This window comes from Curcuma longa, chromosome 4 (assembly GCF_044706935.1).
Source record: "Curcuma longa cultivar G26 ecotype Majalengka, Jawa Barat chromosome 4, ITB_CL_G26_1.1, whole genome shotgun sequence".
NCBI lineage: Eukaryota > Viridiplantae > Streptophyta > Magnoliopsida > Zingiberales > Zingiberaceae > Curcuma > Curcuma longa.
In genome coordinates, this window is record NC_133864.1 from 4,483,446 (window position 1) to 4,507,070 (window position 23,625).

General features: G+C 33.9%; 2 protein-coding genes across 4 annotated transcripts in view; both read right to left on the bottom strand.

Annotated features, from left to right (window-relative positions):
• Nucleotides 1-2,403: 2,403 nt before the first annotated feature.
• Nucleotides 2,404-23,625, bottom strand: part of LOC141826211 (tropinone reductase-like) — a 46,185-nt gene continuing 24,963 nt past the window's right edge. The window contains exons 1-2 of one of the 2 annotated variants that reach the window (XR_012601626.1): nt 2,688-2,782; nt 2,404-2,609 (exon numbers count right to left, since the gene is read on the bottom strand). The gene's annotated coding sequence lies outside the window, so the exon portion shown is untranslated. Of the gene's footprint in view, nt 2,610-2,687; nt 2,783-23,625 lie in introns of those variants that run through there. The other variant, XR_012601627.1, reaches the window with a different exon arrangement.
• On the bottom strand, nt 4,518-5,736 carry LOC141826208 (noroxomaritidine/norcraugsodine reductase-like). Of its 2 annotated transcripts, none has more exons than XM_074713453.1 (5): nt 5,627-5,736; nt 5,351-5,558; nt 5,058-5,274; nt 4,865-4,971; nt 4,518-4,763 (listed from the first exon to the last, which is right to left on the bottom strand). In XM_074713453.1, exons 1-5 carry the CDS (start codon nt 5,704-5,706, stop codon nt 4,587-4,589), a joined length of 789 nt encoding a protein of 262 aa, XP_074569554.1. In that variant the 5' UTR covers nt 5,707-5,736; the 3' UTR covers nt 4,518-4,586. The 2 variants fall into 2 exon arrangements, with proteins under 2 accessions (XP_074569554.1, XP_074569555.1); XM_074713454.1 differs by having other exon boundaries at nt 4,554-4,763; nt 4,893-4,971.

The window sequence follows — 23,625 nt, forward strand, 5'->3', positions numbered from 1 at the left end:
TGAACAAGACCTGGACCCTAACTGAACTCCCATTAGGCCACAAACCTATCGGCCTAAAGTGGGTGTTCAAACTGAAGAAAGATGCAGATGGGAAAGTCATTAAGCACAAAGCAAGGTTAGTGGCGAAAGGCTATGTACAAAGACACGGCATCGACTTTGAAGAGGTATTTGCACCTGTCGCTAGACTTGACACTGTTCGAGTCATTCTTGCGCTTGCAGCAAATCAAAGCTGGGAGGTACACCATCTAGATGTGAAGTCAGCATTTCTCAACGGAGAGTTAGAAGAAGAAATATATGTCACTCAACCGGAAGGGTTTGAGGTACCAAATCAGAAAGATAAGGTGTACAGATTGTCCAAGGCCCTCTATGGACTGCGGCAAGCTCCACGAGCCTGGAACATGCGACTGAACAGGAGTCTAGAAGAGCTTGGCTTCAAAAAATGTACGCAAGAACATGCAGTATATACAAGACGTAAAGGAGAAGCAAGTATACTTGTTGGAGTATATGTCGACGATCTCATCGTGACAGGAAGTAGCACAGAAAACATCAACAAGTTCAAACAACAAATGATGGCAGAATTTGAGATGAGTGATTTGGGTCTTCTCTCCTACTACCTAGGGATTGAAGTGGAGCAACAGAAGAGTCAGATTTTACTTAGACAATCAGCTTATGCCAAGAAAATTCTATCTCATTTCAAGATGGCAGACTGCAATGCCACAAAGCATCCAATGGAACCCAAGACACAGCTGCATAAGGACTTGGAAGGGACTCCAGTTGACGCCACGGAGTATAGGCGCATCATTGGGTGTCTGAGATATTTGTTACATACACGGCCGGACCTGTCATATTCTGTCGGAATGACGAGCAGATACATGGAGAGACCTACAATCATGCATCACAAGGTGGTCAAACAAATTCTCAGGTATTTAAAAGGTACAATCTATTTTGGACTTGTTTACATAAAAGGACCCCAGGATATTGGTATATTTGGCTACTCGGATAGTGATTTAGCCGGCGATCTCGATGGAAGGAAAAGCACAAGTGGAATGACTTTCTATTTTAATGAAAGTTTGGTATCCTGGAATTCACAGAAGCAGAAGACAGTGGCGCTTTCATCTTGTGAGGCAGAGTTCATGGCAGCCACAACTGCGGCCTGTCATGCTTTATGGTTAAGGAGCCTTGCCAGCGAATTAACCGGTGTAGAGCCAAAGCCGGTAACGTTATTTGTTGACAACAAATCTGCCATAGCTCTCATGAAGAATCCGGTATTCCATGGTCGAAGCAAGCATATAGATACAAGATTTCACTTTATCAGAGAATGTGTTGAAAAGAGACAGATTGTGGTTGAGTTCGTTAATACCGGAGAACAGCGAGCCGATGTATTAACTAAAGCATTGTCAGGAGTGAAGTTAGCTGCGATGCGACAATTACTCGGCGTCCGTGATTTACAACCATGTCAGGATTAGGGGGAGTAATATAAGAAAATAATCCGGACATGATAAGGTTGAATCCACGTGTCGTTAAGTTTTTATCTTCTAGATAGTTTCTTATTACTCAAGTTTTCCTATTTTTATGGATTAGTCTTAGCCGATCCTATTTTTATGGATCTGATAGAGTTTATTCTTATCGTTTATGATGTATTTAAAGGGGGTGTAGGCATGTAGAAGAGTATTCACTGCATAATTGTTTCGTCGAAGCCACTGTCCCTCTTTTGTTTTTTATTTTTCGTTGCCTTCTCTCTTTGTGCTGCCGGTGATTGTTGGGTTGCAAGGGTACAAATATAGTCCCACATCTAAAACACATAGAAAAGATCATGGGTTTAAAAGGATGAAAAGTATCTCCATTGACGTGAGGCCTTTTGGGGAGAGCCCAAGAACAAAACCATGAGGGCTTAGGCCCAAAGTGGACAATATCATGTCATTGTGGAGATACGGACATCCTTTTGGACCCAACAATTGGTATCAGAGCGAGGTCGCTCTTCACCGGACTAACCGCCGGATGAGCCATGATCTAAATCTAACCATGTGGGAACCCTCGGGAAAAAAAAAATAAAGGAAGTAGAGGAGGCTTGGACCATGAGGGACATGACAGCCGGACCATGAGGACATGGCAGCCGGACCATGAGAAATGACAGTCGGACCATGAGAAATTGTAGGGGAGCTTCCAGTGGTCCTTTGTTTGAGGGGGGGGGGGATTGTTGGGTTGCAAGGGTACAAACATAGTCCCACATCTAAAACACATGGAAAAGATCATGAGTTTAAAAGGATGAAAAGTATCTCCATTGACGTGAGGCCTTTTGGGGAGAGCCCAAGAACAAAACCATGAGGGCTTAGGCCCAAAGTGGACAATATCATGCTATTGTGGAGATACAGACATCCTTTTGGACCCAACAAAAAGTGGAGAAATTAAATACCATTCCCGTCGAATTGGGACTTCACCGTCTGCATGAGCTCTCTCTCTCGCTTGGGGACGATACGTCGCAGACAGATGCGGTGACCTTGAGCTTGGAATCGCGCCATTTTTGCAGGCAATTCTTCAGATCTGCTTCGTTGCGGGAGCAAGTGTGCACCGCCGATCCAAGTCTGGCGAGCTCCTCGACGATCGCATACCTAAAACTTGATGGATGAGTGGAAATAGATATATAGAAAGAGATCGATCGATGGATGGAGTATTATTCGAGAAAGTACCCGATTCCCTTGGAATCTCCGGTGATCAGAGCAGTCGTCCCGGCGAGAGACCATCTGTTTATCTCCATGGAAGTGTGCTCCTGCACGCTGCTCATGCTTCTCTATATTCGGAAAAGAACTTCGTGTAGAAATTGAGCAGAGAGACGAGGAGTGCCGTGCAGGACAAAAGACAGGAGGATAAGATTAGGCGCGAATTAATATAATAAGTTTTTGGATTTTTCATAGACTTTACGATCATAATATAAATAAGTTTAAGATAAATTAAATTTATTTAATTAAAATTATTTGAAATTGATTAAAATTAATATAATAATAATGTCGTTGGCTGTGCAAATGATTTTTTTTTCATTATTTTATATAATTTCGATCAAATATGTATATGTAAATAACGATAATTTATCAAAAATTTATACTTAAAATTATAGAATTTGTAAAAGTTGTAGCTCACTCTTAGATTTTCTAAAAGACGCACTTGTTCCGTACTTCCGTTATACTCCTGCGATCGAATCATAATTTTAAAAAATTAATTTTCTAATTCATTCAGATGCATATAAATATCTCTTTTTTTAAACCTATCAAAATTAAAATAATTTAAAACTTAATTATATTATCAAGAACTTGAATTCATTTTTAAAAATTGAATCGTTAAATTGATAATCCTCTAAATTCATTCATTTTTATTTTTTATTTTAACATTTCAATAAAAAAAATTAAAAAATAAAATAAAAGTACAAAAATTAAAAATATTTTTTCTATTTTTAATATCTAATTATAAAACAATAAACTAATAATAATAATAACTAATAAAATAAATTTTTAATTATTTTATTAAATATTTTCATTAAAAATTATTAAGGATCTTAAAAATCTAATAATTTTATTAAATTAATATTATTCGTTCTAAATAACATTTTAAATTTATTTTTATATATTTTTAAAAAATTGAACTTTTAAATTCATCAATAAATTTGGACAAAAAGTCATTTTTATCAATATTTTGAGCAAAAGTCCAGAAGGATACTATTTGATAAGAGTTTAAAGATCTGCAATTCTTCACCATTAATAACTTGGTTCTAGTTGGTTTATTAAATGAGTCAATTTATTTTCAATGATTTTACTTATAATATCTTGGTATATCATGAATATGGATTGTAGTTACATTTACAATTTATAATATACTCGTTAAAGTCGTCATGGTATGACCCTAAGGTATAGCGTAGACTATGGACATATGATATTTTTAAATATATAACAATTAAAAATTAAATTTTATAAAAATTCATAACATGTCATTCACCCCACTATATATCTTCTATTTGTGTACCAATATTTATGTCCTTCCAAACTTATTGGATCCGTTCTAAAGGGACGGTGACAGATTTTTTTTTTTTTTAAAGTCATCACGGGTTGTAGTGCAATGGCTAAACACATAAAAAAATAAATAAAAATATCAAACACTTAAGAAAATAAATAAAATATCCTAGTTTAAATCCTCTTGATGAATATTTTAAAGATTAACCTCTAAATATAAATAAATTATGATTTAAATTTATCCAAGTAAAATAAATTATGTATTTTCAAATTAATCGACAAAATTTGAACAGCTGGATTATATATTTTTATAATGCACTCGTACAAAATTCAACAAGGTATTCACAAAAATCCAAAAACAATTTTGGCTATATAACATTTGAAACACCAATTTTTACTCTAAATTATTTTCACAGAGGTCATAGTAAAAAGGCTTTTTATATAATTTTCAGAATTTAAATTAAGAGTTCAACATCATCTTATTCACGATCTTCATAAGAACATGATTCCAAACACCATCTTAATTATTCAACATCTTCATAAGAACATAATTCAAAACAACATACTATTCGACATCTCCGCAACTACTTAGTGATTTCCGTTCACAATTCGACCTCCGTCGACGACGACAACCTGACCGTTCACGTAGCAAGACGGAGGGAGGCAAAGGAAGGCGACGACGCCGGCCACATCCTCCGGCTCCCCCCAACGCCCGAGAGGCACGCGATGATTCTCCCTCGCCACAAATTCCTCGTCTTGCACCAACTACCACAACAAACAAATTCATATTCATCAGCTAATTAAAATCAATTCTTTCCGCCGGTAATCCTTTCTTTTCTGGGTGACAAGAAGCTGTGTTCACTTACAGGCTCAGTGAGTGGTGTTTTTATGTACCCTGGAGCTACACTGTTTGTTCTAATGTTATCTTTGGCCCATTCACAAGCAAGATTTCTCGTCAGTTGATTTATCGCTCCTAATCAAATGAAAAAAAAAAGAAGAAAGAAATAGTTCATCTTCCAAATGATTCGAGCAAATTCAATCAACAAGTGCAAGAAGTACCTTTGGTTGATGCATACACAGACAGATTATCTTGGCCAATGAAGCCACAGATGGAGCTGACGAACACAATACTGCCGCCTCCAGAAGCCCTAAGGAGAGGGTAAGCGAGTTGGCTTAAGTGGAACGCCGATTCCAGGTTTGTGCTGATCACGAACTTGAAATCCTCCAGGGTTTGCTCCACCATCGGTTTGTAGATCCCCGTCCCTGCATTGTTAACCTGCAAAACGAAGAAGATTAAGATTTGATTTAGGGTTTAATTAGGAGGGGGAGGAAAGAAAAGGGGGAATTAATACCAGAATGTTGAGCTTCCCGTCGAATTGGGACTTCACCGTCGCCATGAGCTTCTCTCTCTCGATCGGGGACGATACGTCGCAGACACATCCGGTGACTTTGAGATTCGAACCGCGCCATTGCTGCAGGCACTTCTCTAGATCTGCTTCGCTGCGGGCGCAAGTGTGCACAGCCGATCCAAGTTTGGCGAGCTCCTCGACGATTGCATACCTAAAGCTCGATCGATGAGAATGTAAAAATAGATAAAAAAATTTTTGATGGAGTATTCGAGGAAGTACCCGATTCCCTTGGAGCCTCCGGTGACCAGAGCAGTCGTCCCGGCGAGAGACCATCTGTTCATGTCGATGGAGCTGCTCATGCTTCTATTTTCGGGAAGGAAAGGAGTGCTGTGCAGGAACCACGAGAAGATAAGGCGCCACAAATATATAATAAGGACATTTCTTATTATAATTTAATATTTTTTCCTAGACAGTACTATCATGCATTTCACACTGACTCGTACTTTTATAATAAAGAACAATGTTACGCCGTAGGACACTGTAACAGAAAACTGTACAGGACAGATCCACCAGGACAGATCTATGAAAGTGGGAGTGGGACAATGTTACGCTGTAGGAATGTGCAGCAGGACTACAGACCCACTGTCCCACTTCCACTCCCACTCCCACTCCCATGTGTCTGTCTTGCTGTAATTTTCTGTTGCAATTTTTTACAGCGTAATATTGCTCTATAATAAAATACAGGAAAAACGTCCCCGGGATATTAGTATAACGGTAGGACATCCGGATTGTCAGGGACTCGCGGTTCAATCCTCAGCTATGACGTATTTGCAGGAATTTTCCTCCAAATAGGGAACGCAATCAAAGGATACTGGACATCTGGATTGACCACCGTATGCGCTTCCCGATTTACCCTGGTGGTCGGTGGGAAATTTTCATGGGACCGGGCCGACCACCCCAGAGATAAAAAAAACAGGAAAAACTAAATTCAATTGTCCATTGTTCTTATCCGAATAAGATTATAATATATTAAAATAAATTAATTTAACTTAATTTAATTTTATAAAATATATATGGGAAAAATAAATTCACTATTGTATTAAAATTATTATAAAATATTAAAATAAATTATTTCAATTTAATTAAAATTAAAAATATTATTTATTAATTTATCAAAATTATTTTAAATTAATTAAAATCACTTTCTAAACGTCATAATAAAGAAGCGGGGCGAATTTTTTTCCATAATTATTTATTTATTTTTATAGGAAGTATACGAAAAGAATAATTAATAAATATGGATGACATTCAAATTGTAGGTAAAATATGGACGGTACATTCAGCTTTTAAAGACTTTTCAAAATGAATTATATATTTTTATTAAGAATATTTACGAAACGGCAGACGGCAGAGTCTAAGCCAGGCTATCCACGTCCTTCAATTGTATTGTCTTTGTTTGACTGATTTGACATGGCGGAGACGGTAGAGTCCAAGCCAGGCCCATGACTTAGTCGGATCCCGATTTAAAATTGAGTTAGGATCGTATTGATGATGTAGCAGAATGATTATCATCGCTGGAAGGAGGGATGAACATGGGACACAATAGGTCCGGAGGGATGAATAATGATCTATAAATTTTTTTTTATGGGACACAATAGATCCAGATTTCATGATTGTAATTTTGAAATTTTTTCAAGGGGATAAATTTTTAAAAGAATGGAATCATTCCTTGAAATACTTAGTGCTAAAGTCGAATCATGCGGAAGGTGTTTCAGATTATCGGCCCATCTCTTGTTGTAATATGTTCTACAAGGTAATTGCTAAGATACTAGTCAGACGATTATCATTGATCTTAGAGTACTTATTGGACCTGGCTCAAGCGGCATTTGTGCAAGAAAGATCCATAGGAGACAACATCAACTTGACACAAGAACTCCTAAGGAAATATGCTCGCAAAAGAATTTCGTCAGGGTGTATGATTAAGGTGGACTTGAAGAAGGCGTTTGATATGGTGGATTAGAAATTCCTTATGGCCGCTCTCGTTGGTTTTGGATTTCCCCAACGATTTTGTGCATGGATTAGGGAATGTGTAACCACAGCTTCGTTCTCGATCTTCCTCAATGGTGGCATCTATGGGTTCTTTAGTGGGAGGCGCGGGTTGAGGCAAGGTGATCCTTTATCCCCTTTACTTTTTTGGATTATGTATTGAGGTGCTAGTTAGAAGAATGCAGGTCATCTCCTCGCTGCCATCATTTCACCATCATCCCATGTGTAAAGAAGTTGGCATAACGCACCTTATTTATGCCGACGACCTCATGTTCTTTGCCCGAGTGGATGAGACCTTAATCAAGCATATAGCGGATTGTTTTGATATGTTTGGAAGAGAAGCGGGGCTGAGGGCATATCCATTGAAATTCCACATATATATTGTTGGTGTGGATGATAGAGTGAAGAACCAGTTAACCTCATTGGGTTTCAAGAAGGGAAGTTTCCATTTCGATATTTGGGTATTCCACTAGTGGTGGAGAAGTTGAGGATTGCTAACTATAGTCCATTGCTTGAGGCAATCACAAATAAGATAAATTCATGGCCTAAGCATACTCTTTCATATGCCGGACAATTGGAATTGGTAAAAATGGTATTATAAGGGATAGAATGTTATTGATTATTTATTCTCCCTATCCCCGTTGGAGTCATTGACAAGATCCAAACTATTTGTAGAATGTTCGTATGATCTTCTAAATACCCTCCTATATCTTGGGCTTCCTTATGTCTATCAAAAAACGAAGGGGGGGGGGGGGGGGGGGGGGGGGGGTATGGTCACAACTCATCAAGCGGCTTGTGGATTGTGGATATCCGGAGCAAAATCTTGGGTGGAATGAATGGAGTTGGGGAGGCAAACATGAAGATGATAGAGTGGCCTGCCGGAGGAAAGAAAGGGGTTAAAAATGCATATGATTTCTTCAAGCCAAGAGGGCCTTCGGTGGTTTGGGAGTCATTTGTTTGGAGGGCGAAAATATTACCAAAGCATCGTTTCATATTATGGTTGCTAGCACATGCCAAATTACGAACAGCGGATCGGATGCTCTATGAGGAGAATAAGGAATGTCTACTATGTCACCAACAAGAGGAGTCCAATGACCACTTATTCTTTGAGTGCCCCACCACTAGGGCTCTTTGTGACAAAGTAAAGCAATGGTTAGAAATTCAACATGATTTTTCAACGTTAAATGAGCTATTTCAGATTTTGGGACAACATTACAAAAATATCAACCGCAAGACGAAGGCTCGATATCTTGGCATCTCAAGCATGATTTATGTGCTTTGGGAGGCCCGTAACAAGTCTCACTATGAGGGGAAGACACCAAACGAAGAGATGATGCTTCGGAAGATTCAAATACACGTGTTCCAATTGTTATGATTTTGTTGAATACGTTACTTGTTGGGTGTTGATGTCTTGAAGAGTTCGGTGTTGAAAGTATGTAAGTGATTGAATGTGTCACATTGGGCGACATGTGCCCAAATGATGTGTTTTGATGTTGATGCGTGTTGGAGGACTTACCTCAAGTGTAGAGGTCCAAGCTCCAAGATGGACTTGTATGCTTTGATTCTACTTTGAGAGTATTTAACTCTCAAAGTATATTTATACAATATGTACTTTTTTTTAAAAAAATAATGATCTATAAATTAAAAGTTTGATTTTTTTAATTCATATTTTATTAATGATATATATTAATTTAAAAAATATAAATATAATATAAAAAGATTACGAGTCACAAATTTATTTAATTATAATTCTTGATTTCTTAATTCAAGAACTATGAAAGCTCCATTAAAATTTCTTCATCGAAAATGATCCAAAGACGAAAAAATCTCGTATAACGGTTGAGCGTAAAACGATAAACACAAACTGAATGAGAATGAAAATTGAGTGTGTATTCATTTCTTCTTCGAACTTCAATCTATTTATAGCATTCACCTTGATCTGATTGTTGTCTGACATGACACTTTTGGGCGTTTGAAAAGTTTTCGGACCCCTGGATTCATCAATGTTAGGACCTTGTGAGCTAAAAGGGGGGGTTGAATAGCTTCACTTGATCAAGCTTGACGTTTCGTCAATGAAGAATCCTCGCTACACACCCTCCCAACTCAACAATGCTAACACGAAGGATTTACTTGGTATCCGCCTCCTTGAGGCGACTAATCCAAGGATCTTCACTCAGCTCACTCTTCCACTATATCTTCTCCTTCTCGGACAAACCCCGAAGGCGGAGAAACCTTATTACAACAGATTACAAGTTGTATACAAACAACCAAACAATAAAAGGAAGAAGAAGAGTAAGGATGTTACACAAAAGTGATGAGAATGCTTCTTCTTCTTCTTCAAGAGATTGCTCCAAGCTTTGTAAATGAACACCAGCAGGTTTCTTGATCACTAGAGCACAAGCACTTGGAGCATAAACAGTGTTGAGTTATTCTTCCACGAGTAGTTCTTCACCATTTAAACAGGTTCAGTTTTTATGTCATCAGTCGACTGGTTTTACCATGACAGTCGACTGATTTAGTCAAACCCAAAAAATGGCTATTGAATTGCTGAAATTACACTTGATTTTTATCAGAATTCAAAATCCAGTCGATTGATGTGAAGATCCAGTTGAGTCATTTTACCTTTTGTTCGCTCCCAGTCGACTGAAGTATAAACCGAGTCGACTGAAGTGTAAAACCAGTCAACTAGATTTTATAACCAGATGACTGACATAAAAATTAAGTGGCTGAAATGAAGTCTTACCGAGTTCTTTCCTTGCTTGATCAAGAGTTTGGTCGTCGACCTTCTTGATCTTCATTTGCCTTACCCTATAAGGACTTATCATGCCAAGAGCTCGCCTCTTGGACTTCCTCGCTTGATTAAGAGTTTGGTCGTCGATCTTCTTGATCTTCATTTGCCTTACCCTGTAAGGACTTTCTCATGCCAAGAGCTCGCGTCTTGGACTTCCCTTTTGCCTCACGTCCGGTCTTCTCACCCGCAAGGACTTTCCTCCATTTGCCTTACCCTTGTAAGGACTTTCCCGTGCAAAGAGCTCGCTCCTCGACCCTCTTGGACTTCCCTTTTGCCTTACGCCCGGTCTTCTCACCCACAAGGACTTTCCTCCATTTGTCTTACCCTTGTAAGGACTTTCCAGTGCCAAGAGCTCGCCTCTTCGACCCTCTCGGACTTCCCTTTTGCCTTACGCCCGGTTTTCTCACCCACAAAGACTTTCCTCCATTTGCCTTACCTTGTAAGGACTTTCGCTCACCAAGTGTTCGGTCAACCTTGACCCACTTGGACTTTCCTCTTGCCAACTTCCATATTAGACTTTCCATCTCGTGCCAAGTGTCTGGTCCTCCATGACTCACTTGGACTTCTCAACATCAAGTATTCAGTCAACCTAGACTTACTTGACATCTTATCAACATATTGATCAAACATCAAAATTCAACTCGAGTCAAACCGAGCTTGGCCAACTTGATCAACATTGACCTGAGATTGATTGCACCAACAATCGAAACCCCATCCACTTAGCAATCGCCTAGCTCTAGGCCTTTTAGTCATCTGGAAGGGATCCAGACATTTAGAACCTACTGAAGTGGATATCACCCTCATCCATTCGACAACGATTCGTGGTGACCTAGAATGAGTATCTGGGCATCTGGAATTTATCTAGACGCCTAGAGTTCCGGCGCCTAGAACAACTCTAGGCATCTGGACATGGTCAACCTTACCCTCCTTCATTCTGCCTTAGTTGTTTTGCTCAATTTTCCTTCCAACTTCTCATCCCTCAGATGCACTGAACTTGTCTGTTTCTTTCCCGTACCATACTTTTTGCTCGCTTGCATCTTCTGCCAAAGTTTATCATCTAAAATACATGTGTTATCCTAAACGGTTGGGATCCTTATCGCAATAGACTCCCGTCACAAATTTGTGACGGGAATCTGGACCGTTCAATTTTAAAATAGAAGATTAAATCCAAGCCGTCGATTGAATGAGTGATTTGTTTGAGGAAATTGGGAGACAGCGAGAGAGATGGGAAACCCAGCAGCAGCGTTCGCTGAAAAGCGTACAAATCAATGGCCGATCGTCTGAACTCTGGGCCTGGCTTCTCGCTCTGTCTCTGTCGCAAGTTCCCTCAAGCAAATTTCCTATTCAATCGACGACCGAATTTGTGTTCCCTCAAGCAAATCACTCATTCAATCTACGACCTGGATTTAATCTTAACTTTAAAATCGAACGGTGCAGATTCCCGTCACAAATTTATGACGAGAGTCTATTGCGACAAGCAGCTTTTTGCTATCCTAAATCCCTATATACTTATACACACATAACTCTGACTTAATTTCAGATTTATTTTGACTACACATCAAAATTCCACTAGGGTAGTAGCAATCTCTCCTTTTTTGATGATGGTCATACTAAATTTAAAATTAAGATAAATAAATAAATAAAAATATAGAAAATATAATGTAAATAAGTTAATCAGTTAATTTTTTTTTAACTCCTCTACATTTATACACTCTATTTCTCTCCCCTTTTGACAACAACAATAAACTGGAGTTATAAAAAACTTGATAAGAATTATGCGGACCATAGAAAATTTTAAAATTTTTACCAGATATAGAGCACAATATCTTCGATTATAAAAAATTGATTTTCACTGAAAATGTATTTTAACTAACTTTCTAATTTCAAGAAACATGATTTTTTTATATAATTATTAAAAAATATTAAAAAGTTATTTTTTTTTAAAATTTATACGTTCATAGAGAACATATTATATTTTCACAAAAAAATAATTTTCATAAAACTTTCGTACAGAATATGCTGAAAGATTATTTTTGCATATAAATCAATCACATAAATAATATTTTTTCTTGGTTGACTATCCTATAAATTTTTCTAAGAGGTAAAAATAGATTTTGAAATCCAAAATAAAGTTAAACCTATCAGATTTACCAACTATTTTTTGGAATAAATAATTTTGATACTTTTCTAATTTAACCCTTGAAATTTCTATAATTATATATTGATCCTTTAAATTCCAAGTCTTTTCTTCCTTATTATGTTCTTTTGTTTAGATTATCATGTGAAAGTTTGTCTAATGATGATGTAGGGAATCTACCTGGTCCCTTAGATTTAAATTTTTATTTTTTAAAATTTTAAATTCTTCTTTAGGGCATGCACTAGTTAATTTATTTTCTAGCTCAACAATGGTTCATTTTAACTCCATGCATTTATTCCTTACTTGACATAATGACCTAAATAACATTTTAATTGTGTTATATAATTGATTAGAGGGTAGGTTACATACCTCATGTACCATTCCGATTCGTCTGTTGAGGCTCCCTCTGCATTATATATTGCTCTCTTCGGATGAGTCAAACTCTTCTTCTTCATGGTTTGCTATGAATGCAAGACTAGCTCTATGCTCAGCCTCTGATTCTTGTGGGGAAGATGTGTCTCACTCCATGTTGCCTTTAGGTTTTATGTTTGGGCTTCGCCTTATCATTCACCTTCTCTTTGTTCTTCTGCTTGAGTTTATGATAGTTGTCTTTGATGTGATCTTCTTTATCATAGTTGAAGCATTTTACCTTCCTTATCTACTTATTTTTTAATAATTTGGTTGCTTGTCTCTTATCAAAGTTATTAGTCTTAAAAAATTTATTCATTTTCCTTACCAAATAGGCTTCTCCATCTACATCCAAGGATGTGTCCGAGTCTGACTTGCTCCCTTTTGCTTGTAGAGCAATGTTGCGGTTTGATGTCCCTGTTTCTTTCAAACCTACACATCTAGATTTGTGTCATTCCAAAGTAGAAAATAAATCTTCTAAACTACTTACCTTTAGATTCTTCAAAATCTAGTAGGAATCTACTATAGACATCCATTCTGGGGTCATGGAAAAGCATTTAATACATACCTCAGAGTGGCCCGATTTAACACTCTTTCATCCAAATTCTGAAAATTTATTAATATCTCCTTAAGTTGTGCATGTAGTTGAGCCACTATTTCCCCCTTATCTAGCTTTAGATTGCTTAATTGCTTTTTGAGCAGATTTCTACTAGCTAGCTTGATTTTCGAGGTGCCTTCATGGAGCTCTAGGAATTTTTTCTAGAGTTCTTTAGTAGAGATGTAGGTCCTAATTCGGTTTAGTTTGTAGGACCAGTGGACGTTCTAGAGCGGGGGTGAATAGTGCTCGTTTCTTTCGTTCGTTCGTTCTTTCTATCACATATACTTGTAGCGGAATTAGTAAATAAGACAGGGGGCTCACGGATTTACTTAGTTCCTAATCCCTCAAGGTTAGTACATGCAAGGCCTATATATGGGAGGTATCCACCTAGTAGTGGTCTCCTTTTCTAAACTTTTCCAGAGGCGGAGAAATCCATCTTACAATCCAAATAATAACACAAAGTAAAGTACAATAGTAAGACTAAAAATAAAATCAAACTCTCATGTAACCGATCTAGAAGCCCTTGAGCGTGTTGCACCCTTCTTGGAACTTCCCCAGTCGCACGAGCAGGATGCCATTCACGTTAGCAGCACCACAGGATGAATGGTTGATGCAAATTAGGATTGTTCCTTGTGGTACACGTTGAGACCCTTATGTAGACTCTTTTGGGTGCCTAGATTTTTATCCGAGCGCTTGAAACCAATCCTATCCTGATCTGGTTTCTTCGGTCTGTCGGGGTTAATTCTTCCTGATTCGGGCGCTTGGACCATCTAGGAGCGCCTGGATCGTCTAGGAGCCTAGAGGAATATTCGAGTGTCCAGATCCAGTCAACTCAGGTTTGAGCTAAGTTAATCCCGGACTTGGTTCGGCTACTTCAGTTTACTCCTTTTATGCTTCTTCAGTCTTATTTCCAACTCCTGGTTCTTGTAAAATTAGCATACAAACAAATAAACAACTTAAGCCTACTTGTAGTCCGTCTGACCTACTAAGCTTACTTAAGTCTTACTTTGTAGATCTAACCTACTAGGCTTACCTTTATCTAACTTCCAATTAGGACTAGTTGCTTTCATACATAGACTTCCCACTTGCCAAACATCCGATCACCCTTGACCTGTTTGAACTTTTCCTTTGCATAACCTCCAGCTAAAACTAGTTACTTCCATAGGTAGACTTCTTACCTGTCAAATATTCGATCATCCTTGACCTATTTGGACTTTCTCTTACCTAATCTTCAATTAGGACTTCTTGTCTAACTTCACTTACCAGGACTTCTCCTAGCCTCCAACTAGGATTTCCTCTGCCTAGCCTCCAGTTAGGTCTTTTCCTGCCTAGTCTCCAACTAAGACTTTCCTTGTCTAGGCTCAACTGAGACTTCTCCTTATCCGGTCTAACCGACTATTACTTCTTGCTAGTTTTTTTATCAATCTTGACCTGACTAGACTTCACTCACATTAAAATATTAGGTCCTATTTGATCAACCCTTCGTTAAACAAATCAAACCTAGCTATATTATCAAACATTGAAACTCTAGGGACATACTAGTACTCTTTGCACCAACAATCTCTAGAGGTGAGCAAAAATTTGATTAAATTGAATAAACTGATCGAACCAATCAAATTTAAAAATTCAGTTCAGTTATTTTAAAATTTTAATTATTTTTTTAAAATTAATTATTCAAATAATTTGATTCGGTTTTGATTTTAAAATTTCTTATTCAATTAAATCAAATCAATTAAATTAATCAAAATAAAAAAATAATTTATAAATTTCTAAGTATGTAAACTTATAAATCACTAACTAACTAGTAAATTTTTTTATAATATTTAAAATTTTGATTAATTCGGTCAAAAATTAAATTAATTAATATTTTATCAGTTCGATTTGTTTGGGTTTTATTTAAAAATTTGATCGGTTCGATTAGTTCAAAAAAATTTAGTTCATTTCGATTTTAATTAATTCTGTTCGATTCGATTTTAATCGAATACTCAACCTAACAATCTCCTTCTTTTTGATGTTTGATAATTTTTAAAGTTAAATCCCAGTCAGAGTTTATAAATCTAGAAGAAATCTAGATTTTTAACTTAAGTACTTTATCTCTCCCTTTTCATACATTAAAAAGTTGTTATTTTACACCAATAATAATGGTTTTTCCTATGGTCATAACTTAGTCTAGATAATTTTTGAAAAATCATAGCAGATTTTTAAAATAATATTAAAATAATTTTTCAGAGGATTTTTCAACACCAGATTTAAAAGGATTTTCAAAATAGTTTTACAAAGAAGTTTTAAAATAAATTTTCAATCTATTTCAAAAGAGATTTTAAAAATGTTTTTCAAAGAATTTTCAAAATAGATGATTTTGAAAAATAATTTATTATCCTTTTAACTCAGAATCTCCCCCTTTATCTCACACGTTTTTAGGATTCTTTGTTAACTACAAAGCAACCTTCCTTTGTGTCTTAGGGTTTGATCCAAATTAAAAAAGAATAATTTAAAATAATTTTGATTATATTTTTAAAATGGTGTTTCCAAAGATTTTTCAAAAATTTTATAAAAACTAATTTTGAAATATATTTTGCTCTATTGATTTAGACATCTCCCTCAATTTAACACTTCCTTAGGGCTCTTTATTACCACAAGACAGACTCTCTATGTGTTTAAGAGGTTAATCCAAATCAACAGAATAAATAACTTATGATTTTCAAAATAAATTTTCAAAATAGAAATTTTGATTGAACTTTCAATATGAATTTTTTCCTAAATCTGACACTCTCTTAGGACTACTTATTGACCACAAGGCAGCCTCTCTATGTGTCTTAGGGGTTGTTCCAAGTCGAAAGATCAAGTTTCAAAATATTTTTCAACATATGAGTTTTCAAAAGATATTTTAAAAAGTTTTTAAAATAAGTTTTAAAAGGTCTTTTGAAAATTAGATCTTTTAAGAATAACCTCTCCATTAACTAGACACTCTCTTAGGGCATCCTTGTTAACTACAAGGATTTTTTGCCTATGTCTCTTGGGGTTCTAGACCTAATATTGACCTAAAGGTTCTGTATCTAAGTATTGGTCAACTATTTTTCAAAGATATAAATTTTTGAAAACTTTAGTATATAAGTACACTCAATAAGAATGAATCTTAATAGTCCTTAATATCTCACTCATTATAAGTGTCTTAGTACATTGCATACAAGAATTTCCTTATGAGTTTTGTGAGATGTTTTATCAATTTTATCTTTATTAATTTATGTTATGTTCTAACGAGTGTTTGACTTTATATTAGATTTAGATTTAACCGTCAGTTGGTAATTAAGTCCATACATAAAAAATTGACTTTCAGATCGTAGCGAGATAGGGGCCTTCTTGGTTATCAGAACAACGACCATTTCCTTAGACAAAGATTTTAAATAAATTATGACTTTAATCAACTTCTTGAAATGTCCTAGTCTAACTAGTCTAGGATGTAGCGAGGTAGCCTTAGTTAGGTTGACTTAGGTAAGCAAACCAAGTAAGGTATTCCTTACCCCACTTGACTACCTAGACTAAGCTTTTCTGATGTATTATTATTTCACTCCACCCTGTACTTTGTTGGGTAAGTATCAAATATTCATGTATCCTTAACTAATCATTCTATATTAAGTAATAAATAAACATGATGACATAATATTTATGTGCATAAAAAATAAAGCATATGCATGTATATACATGACAGATATACATTAGTTAATCAAGGCAAGCAACTTTTTTAATTTCTAATAATATATTAAATTCTTAATTTGATACATTTCATGGTGTCAACCGACTTTGACATATTTTAAATTTTATTAAATTTTATATTATTTGGTAATATTTTAAATTAGTTGCATATATAATTATAAGTATTTTATTATAATTAGTTTATAAATTTTAGTTATGTTTGTTTAAATTATTATTAATTTATTTTTGAATGATTAATTAATTATTGAATTATTAATTTATTGATGAATTATTAATTTATTTTTTTGAATGATTGAATTATTAATTTATTAAGTGTTGGTGATTTGATTTTAGATTTGAATTGTCTTATGTTCCATAATTAAATAAAATTTGATGATAATTAATTTCATTATTTAAATTTAAATTTTCAAAATTTAAATTTGATTTTTTAAAATTTGTAGAATTATTTCTTGAATTTTAGGATTTAATTTCATATTTTTTGGATTTAATTTTAAATTTTTAGAATTATTAATTATTTCATAATTAAATGGTTCTTGAATGTAATTAATTTTATAATTTAATTTTGTATTTTTAAATATTTAAATTTGAATAATTATTTTTAAAGTTTAAAAATTAATTATAAGATATTTTAAGATTGAATTTTAAATTTTTATTAATTAAATTATTAATTTTAGTATTTATCTTGGTGGGATTTGAATTTATCTTTTTATTAGGATTATCTTGATTATTTAATTCTAAATAAATCTTAAATTTTGTAATTATTAGGATTTTAATTTTAATATCTTGATTAATTTTATTTTAGAATTAATTAAATTATTAATATTAGAACTATATCTTTGTCCTTTCATCAATCATTTATCATGCTTTACTTCCATCCTAAATATAAAGAATAATTTACATATTCATGGTTAAATCCTAAATCATGCTATGGAAAGAACATATATATATATTCCTATTTTAACATGAATCATACTAGAGGAAGAACACATCAATACATTCACGTCTAACATAAATCATGTCATGGAAAGAGCATACGTATAAATACATTCATGTTTAACAGAAATCATGTCATGGAAAACTTAACATAATCATGCGAAAGAACAATACGAAAATAACTTATACTGCAGGTGAGAGATGTACTTACCTTTTGCGTTAATTTCCTTACAATTCTTCCGTTAGAGAAGAAGATCTTCTCGGTGATCTTCCTATATCTACGCGTTCTTATCGCGGAGAGGAGCGTCCTTGTAGAAGAAGTTCTCCGGAAACTTTCCTTGTGATCCTGGGGGATGGACTCCTCGTTCTTCGAGTTTGGGGCCCCGAGAGAGAGGAGAAAAGAGGGCGACGGCGTTTTGGGCGAGAGGGGAGGGAAGAGTTTTCGAAGATAATCAAAACCCTCTCTTAAGCCTCCTATTTATATTAAGTGATTCCTAGACCTAACTGGCCTATAATTAAATTTCGGTTCCTTTTTTTTGGAACAGACTTGCTGGGTCTCTTGGTCATTGGAAATATTTTAAGAGTTGCAAATTCTTAAAGGTTGCGGGTTCAAATCCTGCCTCGGACATTTTCCTTCCTATTTATTTTAAACTAACTCGCCTATAATTAAATTTCGGTTCCTTCTTTTTCGGAACGGATCTATTGGGTTTTTGGTTATTGGAAATATCTAAAGAATTGCAGATTCCTATAGGTTGTGGGTTCGAATCTCGCCTTGAATATTTTTTCTTCCTATTTAATTTTGCTACTTCCGCTAATCTAAAAATTCCAGAAAAATATTCTAAAATTCCAGAAAAATCATAGAATATTTCTAAAACTATTTTTGAGATTTTTTGGGTGTTACAGTGCCGTTACGTCTTTCCGCTACACCATTTTGTTGAGGTGTATATGGTATAGTATTTTTCAAGAAGTTTTGCAAATGGACCTGGATGTTGTCCTGTTTTTATCATATTTCCCATAATATTCACCTCCTCTATCAGATCTTACAATTTTCACTTTCTTATCTAATTGCCTTTCAACCTCATTAATGTAGATTTCAAAAGCATCTACTGCTTGAGATTTTTCTTTAAGCAAATAGACATATCCATAACGTGAAAAATCATCGATAAAGGTGATAAAATACTTTTCTCCACCAAAAGATGAAGTATCAAAAGGTCCACATACATCAGTGTGTATTATTTCAAGAAGCTGAGTGCTTCTCGTGGCTCCTTTCTTATTATGTCTGGTTTGTTTTCCTTTAATACAATCCACACATAAACCAAGATCAGTAAAATCTATATTATGTAGAATTCCATTCTTTACCAATCTTTCTATTCTTTCTTTGGATATGTGACCCAAACGCTTATGCCACAAGAAAGCAGAACTTTCATTAAGCATATTACGCTTAATTCCAATATTTTGATGCACAGTAAGTAAGGATTCAGCAAATTTATTATCAAGTTTTAATTTATATAAACCATCAATAAGAACTCCAGAACCAATAAGTCTTGAATTCTTATATAAATTAAAACTACATTTTCCAAAATTAAAATCAAAACCACAAACATCAAGTTTTGATAGAGAAATAAGGTTCCTAGAAATTGAAGGTACATAAAGAGTCTGTAATAGGTCTAAATGATAGCCAGTATCTAAGACCAAACGATAAGTCCCTATGCCTTCAATTGGAGCCTTCATACGATTTCCCATATACAGGAAATTGTCAGTTCGGTTTGTGGTTTGGATTGTAAGGAATCCCTGCATCATATTAGATACATGAGTAGTAGCACCAGAATCAAGCCACCAAGTATTATGAGGAACATCAATCAAGTTTGATTCGAAACAAACATAAGTTTTTAATATACCTTTCTTTTCGAACCAAGCCTTGCGTTTAGGACAATCCTTTTGATAATGCCCTTCTTTCTTACAGAAATGACATTTATCGTTATTGTGTTCCTTCTTATCAGCCTGAGAAGCTTTAATAGGCCTTGTCTTTTTCTTAAAACTTTTGGCTTTTGCTTTTGGTGCTTTAATAGCTCCTTGAGTAGTGAGGTTGATGGAATGACTTCCCAAATTCTTAAGCCTATTTTCCTCTTGAATAAGTTTGCTTATCAATTCATTAACATTCCACTTTTCCTTAATAGTGTTATAGTTAATTTGAAAAGCACTATATTGAGGAGGCAATGAATTCAGAATAAACTGAACCAAGAAGGAGTCATCCACAGCCATTCCTAAAGACTTTAATCTTGCCACAATATTAGTCATCTCAATGGTATGTTCTTGCATACTACACGATCCATCAAACTTTATAGTCGTGAGTTGTGCCATTAATGTACCAGCGAGTGACTTATCAGCAGAACGAAAACGTTCTTCCACAAACTTTAAATATTCCTTTGCATTTTCTGTTTGTGGAATGGTAGTCTTAATATTGTTTGCGATAGTCATTCGCATAAACATAAGGCTTAATCTGTTAGACCGTTCCTATATTTTATATTTGGATTTCTCTTCCTCACTACTTGAATCAGTAATAGCAGTGGGTTTTTCTTTTAATAGTGCAAAGTCAAGATCTAATACTCCTAAATGAAAATTGACTTGCTCGCTCCATTCAGAGAAATTCAAACCATTAAATACGGTAACAGAAGAAGCTTGTGAATGAAGAGAAATTGCTGCAAATAAGATATACAGATTCAGATAAAACATTAGAATATATTGTAATATACCTTTGGGTTAATATTACAATATATTATCAAAAATTAAATGCCTTCTAACATTATTAAGAAATTAAAATCTTTAATCAAATACATATGTCATCTTTGGATAAACAAAATATATTTGGTTTAAGAATTTTAATTTTCTTCGTTTATATCACTAATCATCATAAAAATTAATTTTCCTTTGGGAAAATTCATAATTTTAATGATCAATGAATCTTATTTATTTAACATTTTTTTTAATAGGCATTTTTATAAATATGATAAATAAATTATTATTATATGCATATCAATTAATTATTCTAGTTTTGGTCACTTTGGTGATCACAAACTATCATAATTAATATAAATAATAATAATAATTATAATATATATAGATGAGTTTTACTTAATTAGTAACTTCCATTGCACGAAGTTATGTTTAGCTTTATGTTATTTTCTTTTAATTTTTAAGACCAATTATTAATTAGATAATAATAATTATCTAACACGCCGTCCCAGCATTGTTAACCTGCCAAAGGAAGAAGATTAAGATTTGGTTTAGGGTTTAGAAAGGGAGGGGAAAAAGGGGAGAAATTAAATACCAAAATGTTGAGCTTCCCGTCGAATTGGGACTTCACCGTCTCCATGAGCTTCTCTCTCTCGTTCGGGGACGATACGTCGCAGACAGATGCCACTACAAAAATTAACGGAAATAGCGACAGACCAATTCCGTCGCTATTCGGTCGCTAACCGAGTTTAATGACCGATTAGCGACGAAAATCGACCGTCGCGTAAAATTCGATCGCTGACGTCATCTTAGCGACGGAATTAAAATTCTGTCGCTAATTAGAGACGGAATTTTTAATTCCGTCGCTAAATTTTGCTACGGAATTGGTTTCCGTCACTAATTAATAGCGACGGAAAATATAATTCCGTCTCTAAATTTTAGTGATGGAATTTATAAATCCGTCGCTAATTAGCGACAGAATTATAAATTTTAGCGACGGAATTATAAATCCGTCGCTAATTAGCGACAGAATGTTGAGCTTCCCGTCGAATTGGGACTTCACCGTCGCCATGAGGTTCTCTCTCTCGATCGGGGACGATACATCGCAGACAGATCCGGTGACTTTGAGATTCGAACAGCGCCATTGCTGCAGGCACTTCTCTAGATCTGCTCCGCTGCGGGCGCAAGTGTGCACCGCCGATCCAAGTCTGGCGAGCTCCTCGACGATTGCATACCTAAAGATTGATCGATGAGTATGTAAAAATAGATTAAAAATTTTGATGGAGTATTCGAGGAAGTACCCGATTCCCTTGGAGCCTCCTGTGACCAGAGCAGTCGTCCCGGTGAGAGACCATCTGTTTGTGTCAATGGAGCTGCTCATGCTTCTATTTTCGGAAAGGAACTTCCCGTTGAGAATGAAGAGAGAGGACTGCTGTGCAGAAATGACGAGAAGATAAGGCGCCCATATATATATATATATAATAAGGACATTTTTTTTATTATAATTTATATATTTGACTCGAGTTTGCTCTGCGTATTATTATAGTATAATAATGATATGCGTATTATTATACTATAATAATTTAAGAACTAAATTCAATTGTCCCTAGTTCTTATCCGAATAAGATTATAATATATTTAAATAATTTAATTTAAATTAAATTAATTTTATAAAATATATCTGGGAAAAATAAATTCACTATTGTATTAAAATTATTATAAAATATTAAAATAAATTAATTCAATTTAATTAAAATATTATTTATTAATTTATCAACATTATTTTAAATTAATTAAAATCACTTTATAAATATAACAACCACATAATTGTTATACCTATTATAACAAAGGAGAGGGGCCATTTTTTTCTATATTTTTTTATTTATTTTTAAAGGAAGTATACAAAAAATAATAATTAATAAATATGACTGATATTTAAATTGGGGTAGATAAATATATATAGACGATCCATTCCACTGTACATATCAAATTTGACAATTCGTCATTAATTAATTGCAATTCAAAATTAGAGGCAGTTATTTACCAAAGACCTGTTCAAAATGGATTAAGCAAATTGCTTTTCCCACCCCCTTGATACCGCACCCCCCCCCTCCCCTCCTCTCTCTCTCCTATTCAAATGACTTTTATACCCTTTTTTCTTTGTTTTTTATTTTATTTTACTTATATCTCTCTCTCCTATTCAAATGACTTTTATACCATTTTTTTCTTTGTTTTTTATTTTATTTTACTTATATATATATATATATTTAATTTTAATTAATTTTTATTTAGTTTTATTTTTTAAATTAAAACTGTTTATTATTTTTTCATTAATACTTATATATATATTTTTAATTTTATTTAATTTTTATTTAGTTTTATTTTTAAATTAATTTTGTTTATTATTTTTTAAATTTTATTTATTTTATTTCTTTAATCAATTTTGTTTATTATTTTTTTATCAAATTTTTTATTTTTTATTTTATATAATTTTTAACATTATATAATTTTATAAATAATAACTCCTAAACTTTATAACTAAAAATAAATAAAAGATTATAAACATATAAAAAATTTATTCAAAAAAATAAAACTGATAAAAAAAATTGAAAAAAAACTGATTAACAAAAAAATAAAATCAATAAAAAAACAAAATTTAAAAAATAATACATTGAAAAAAATACAAGTATTATGAAAAAAATAATAAATAAAATTAATTAAAAATAAAAATTATATAAAATCAAAAAAATATAATAAATAAAATTGATTAAAAATAAAACTAAATAAAATTTATATAAAATTCTAAAAATAAAGTATTGATAAAAAATAATAAACAAAATTGATTAAAAATAAAACTAAATAAAAATTAAATAAAATTAAAAAAATATCATATTGATGAAAATAATAATAAATTAAAT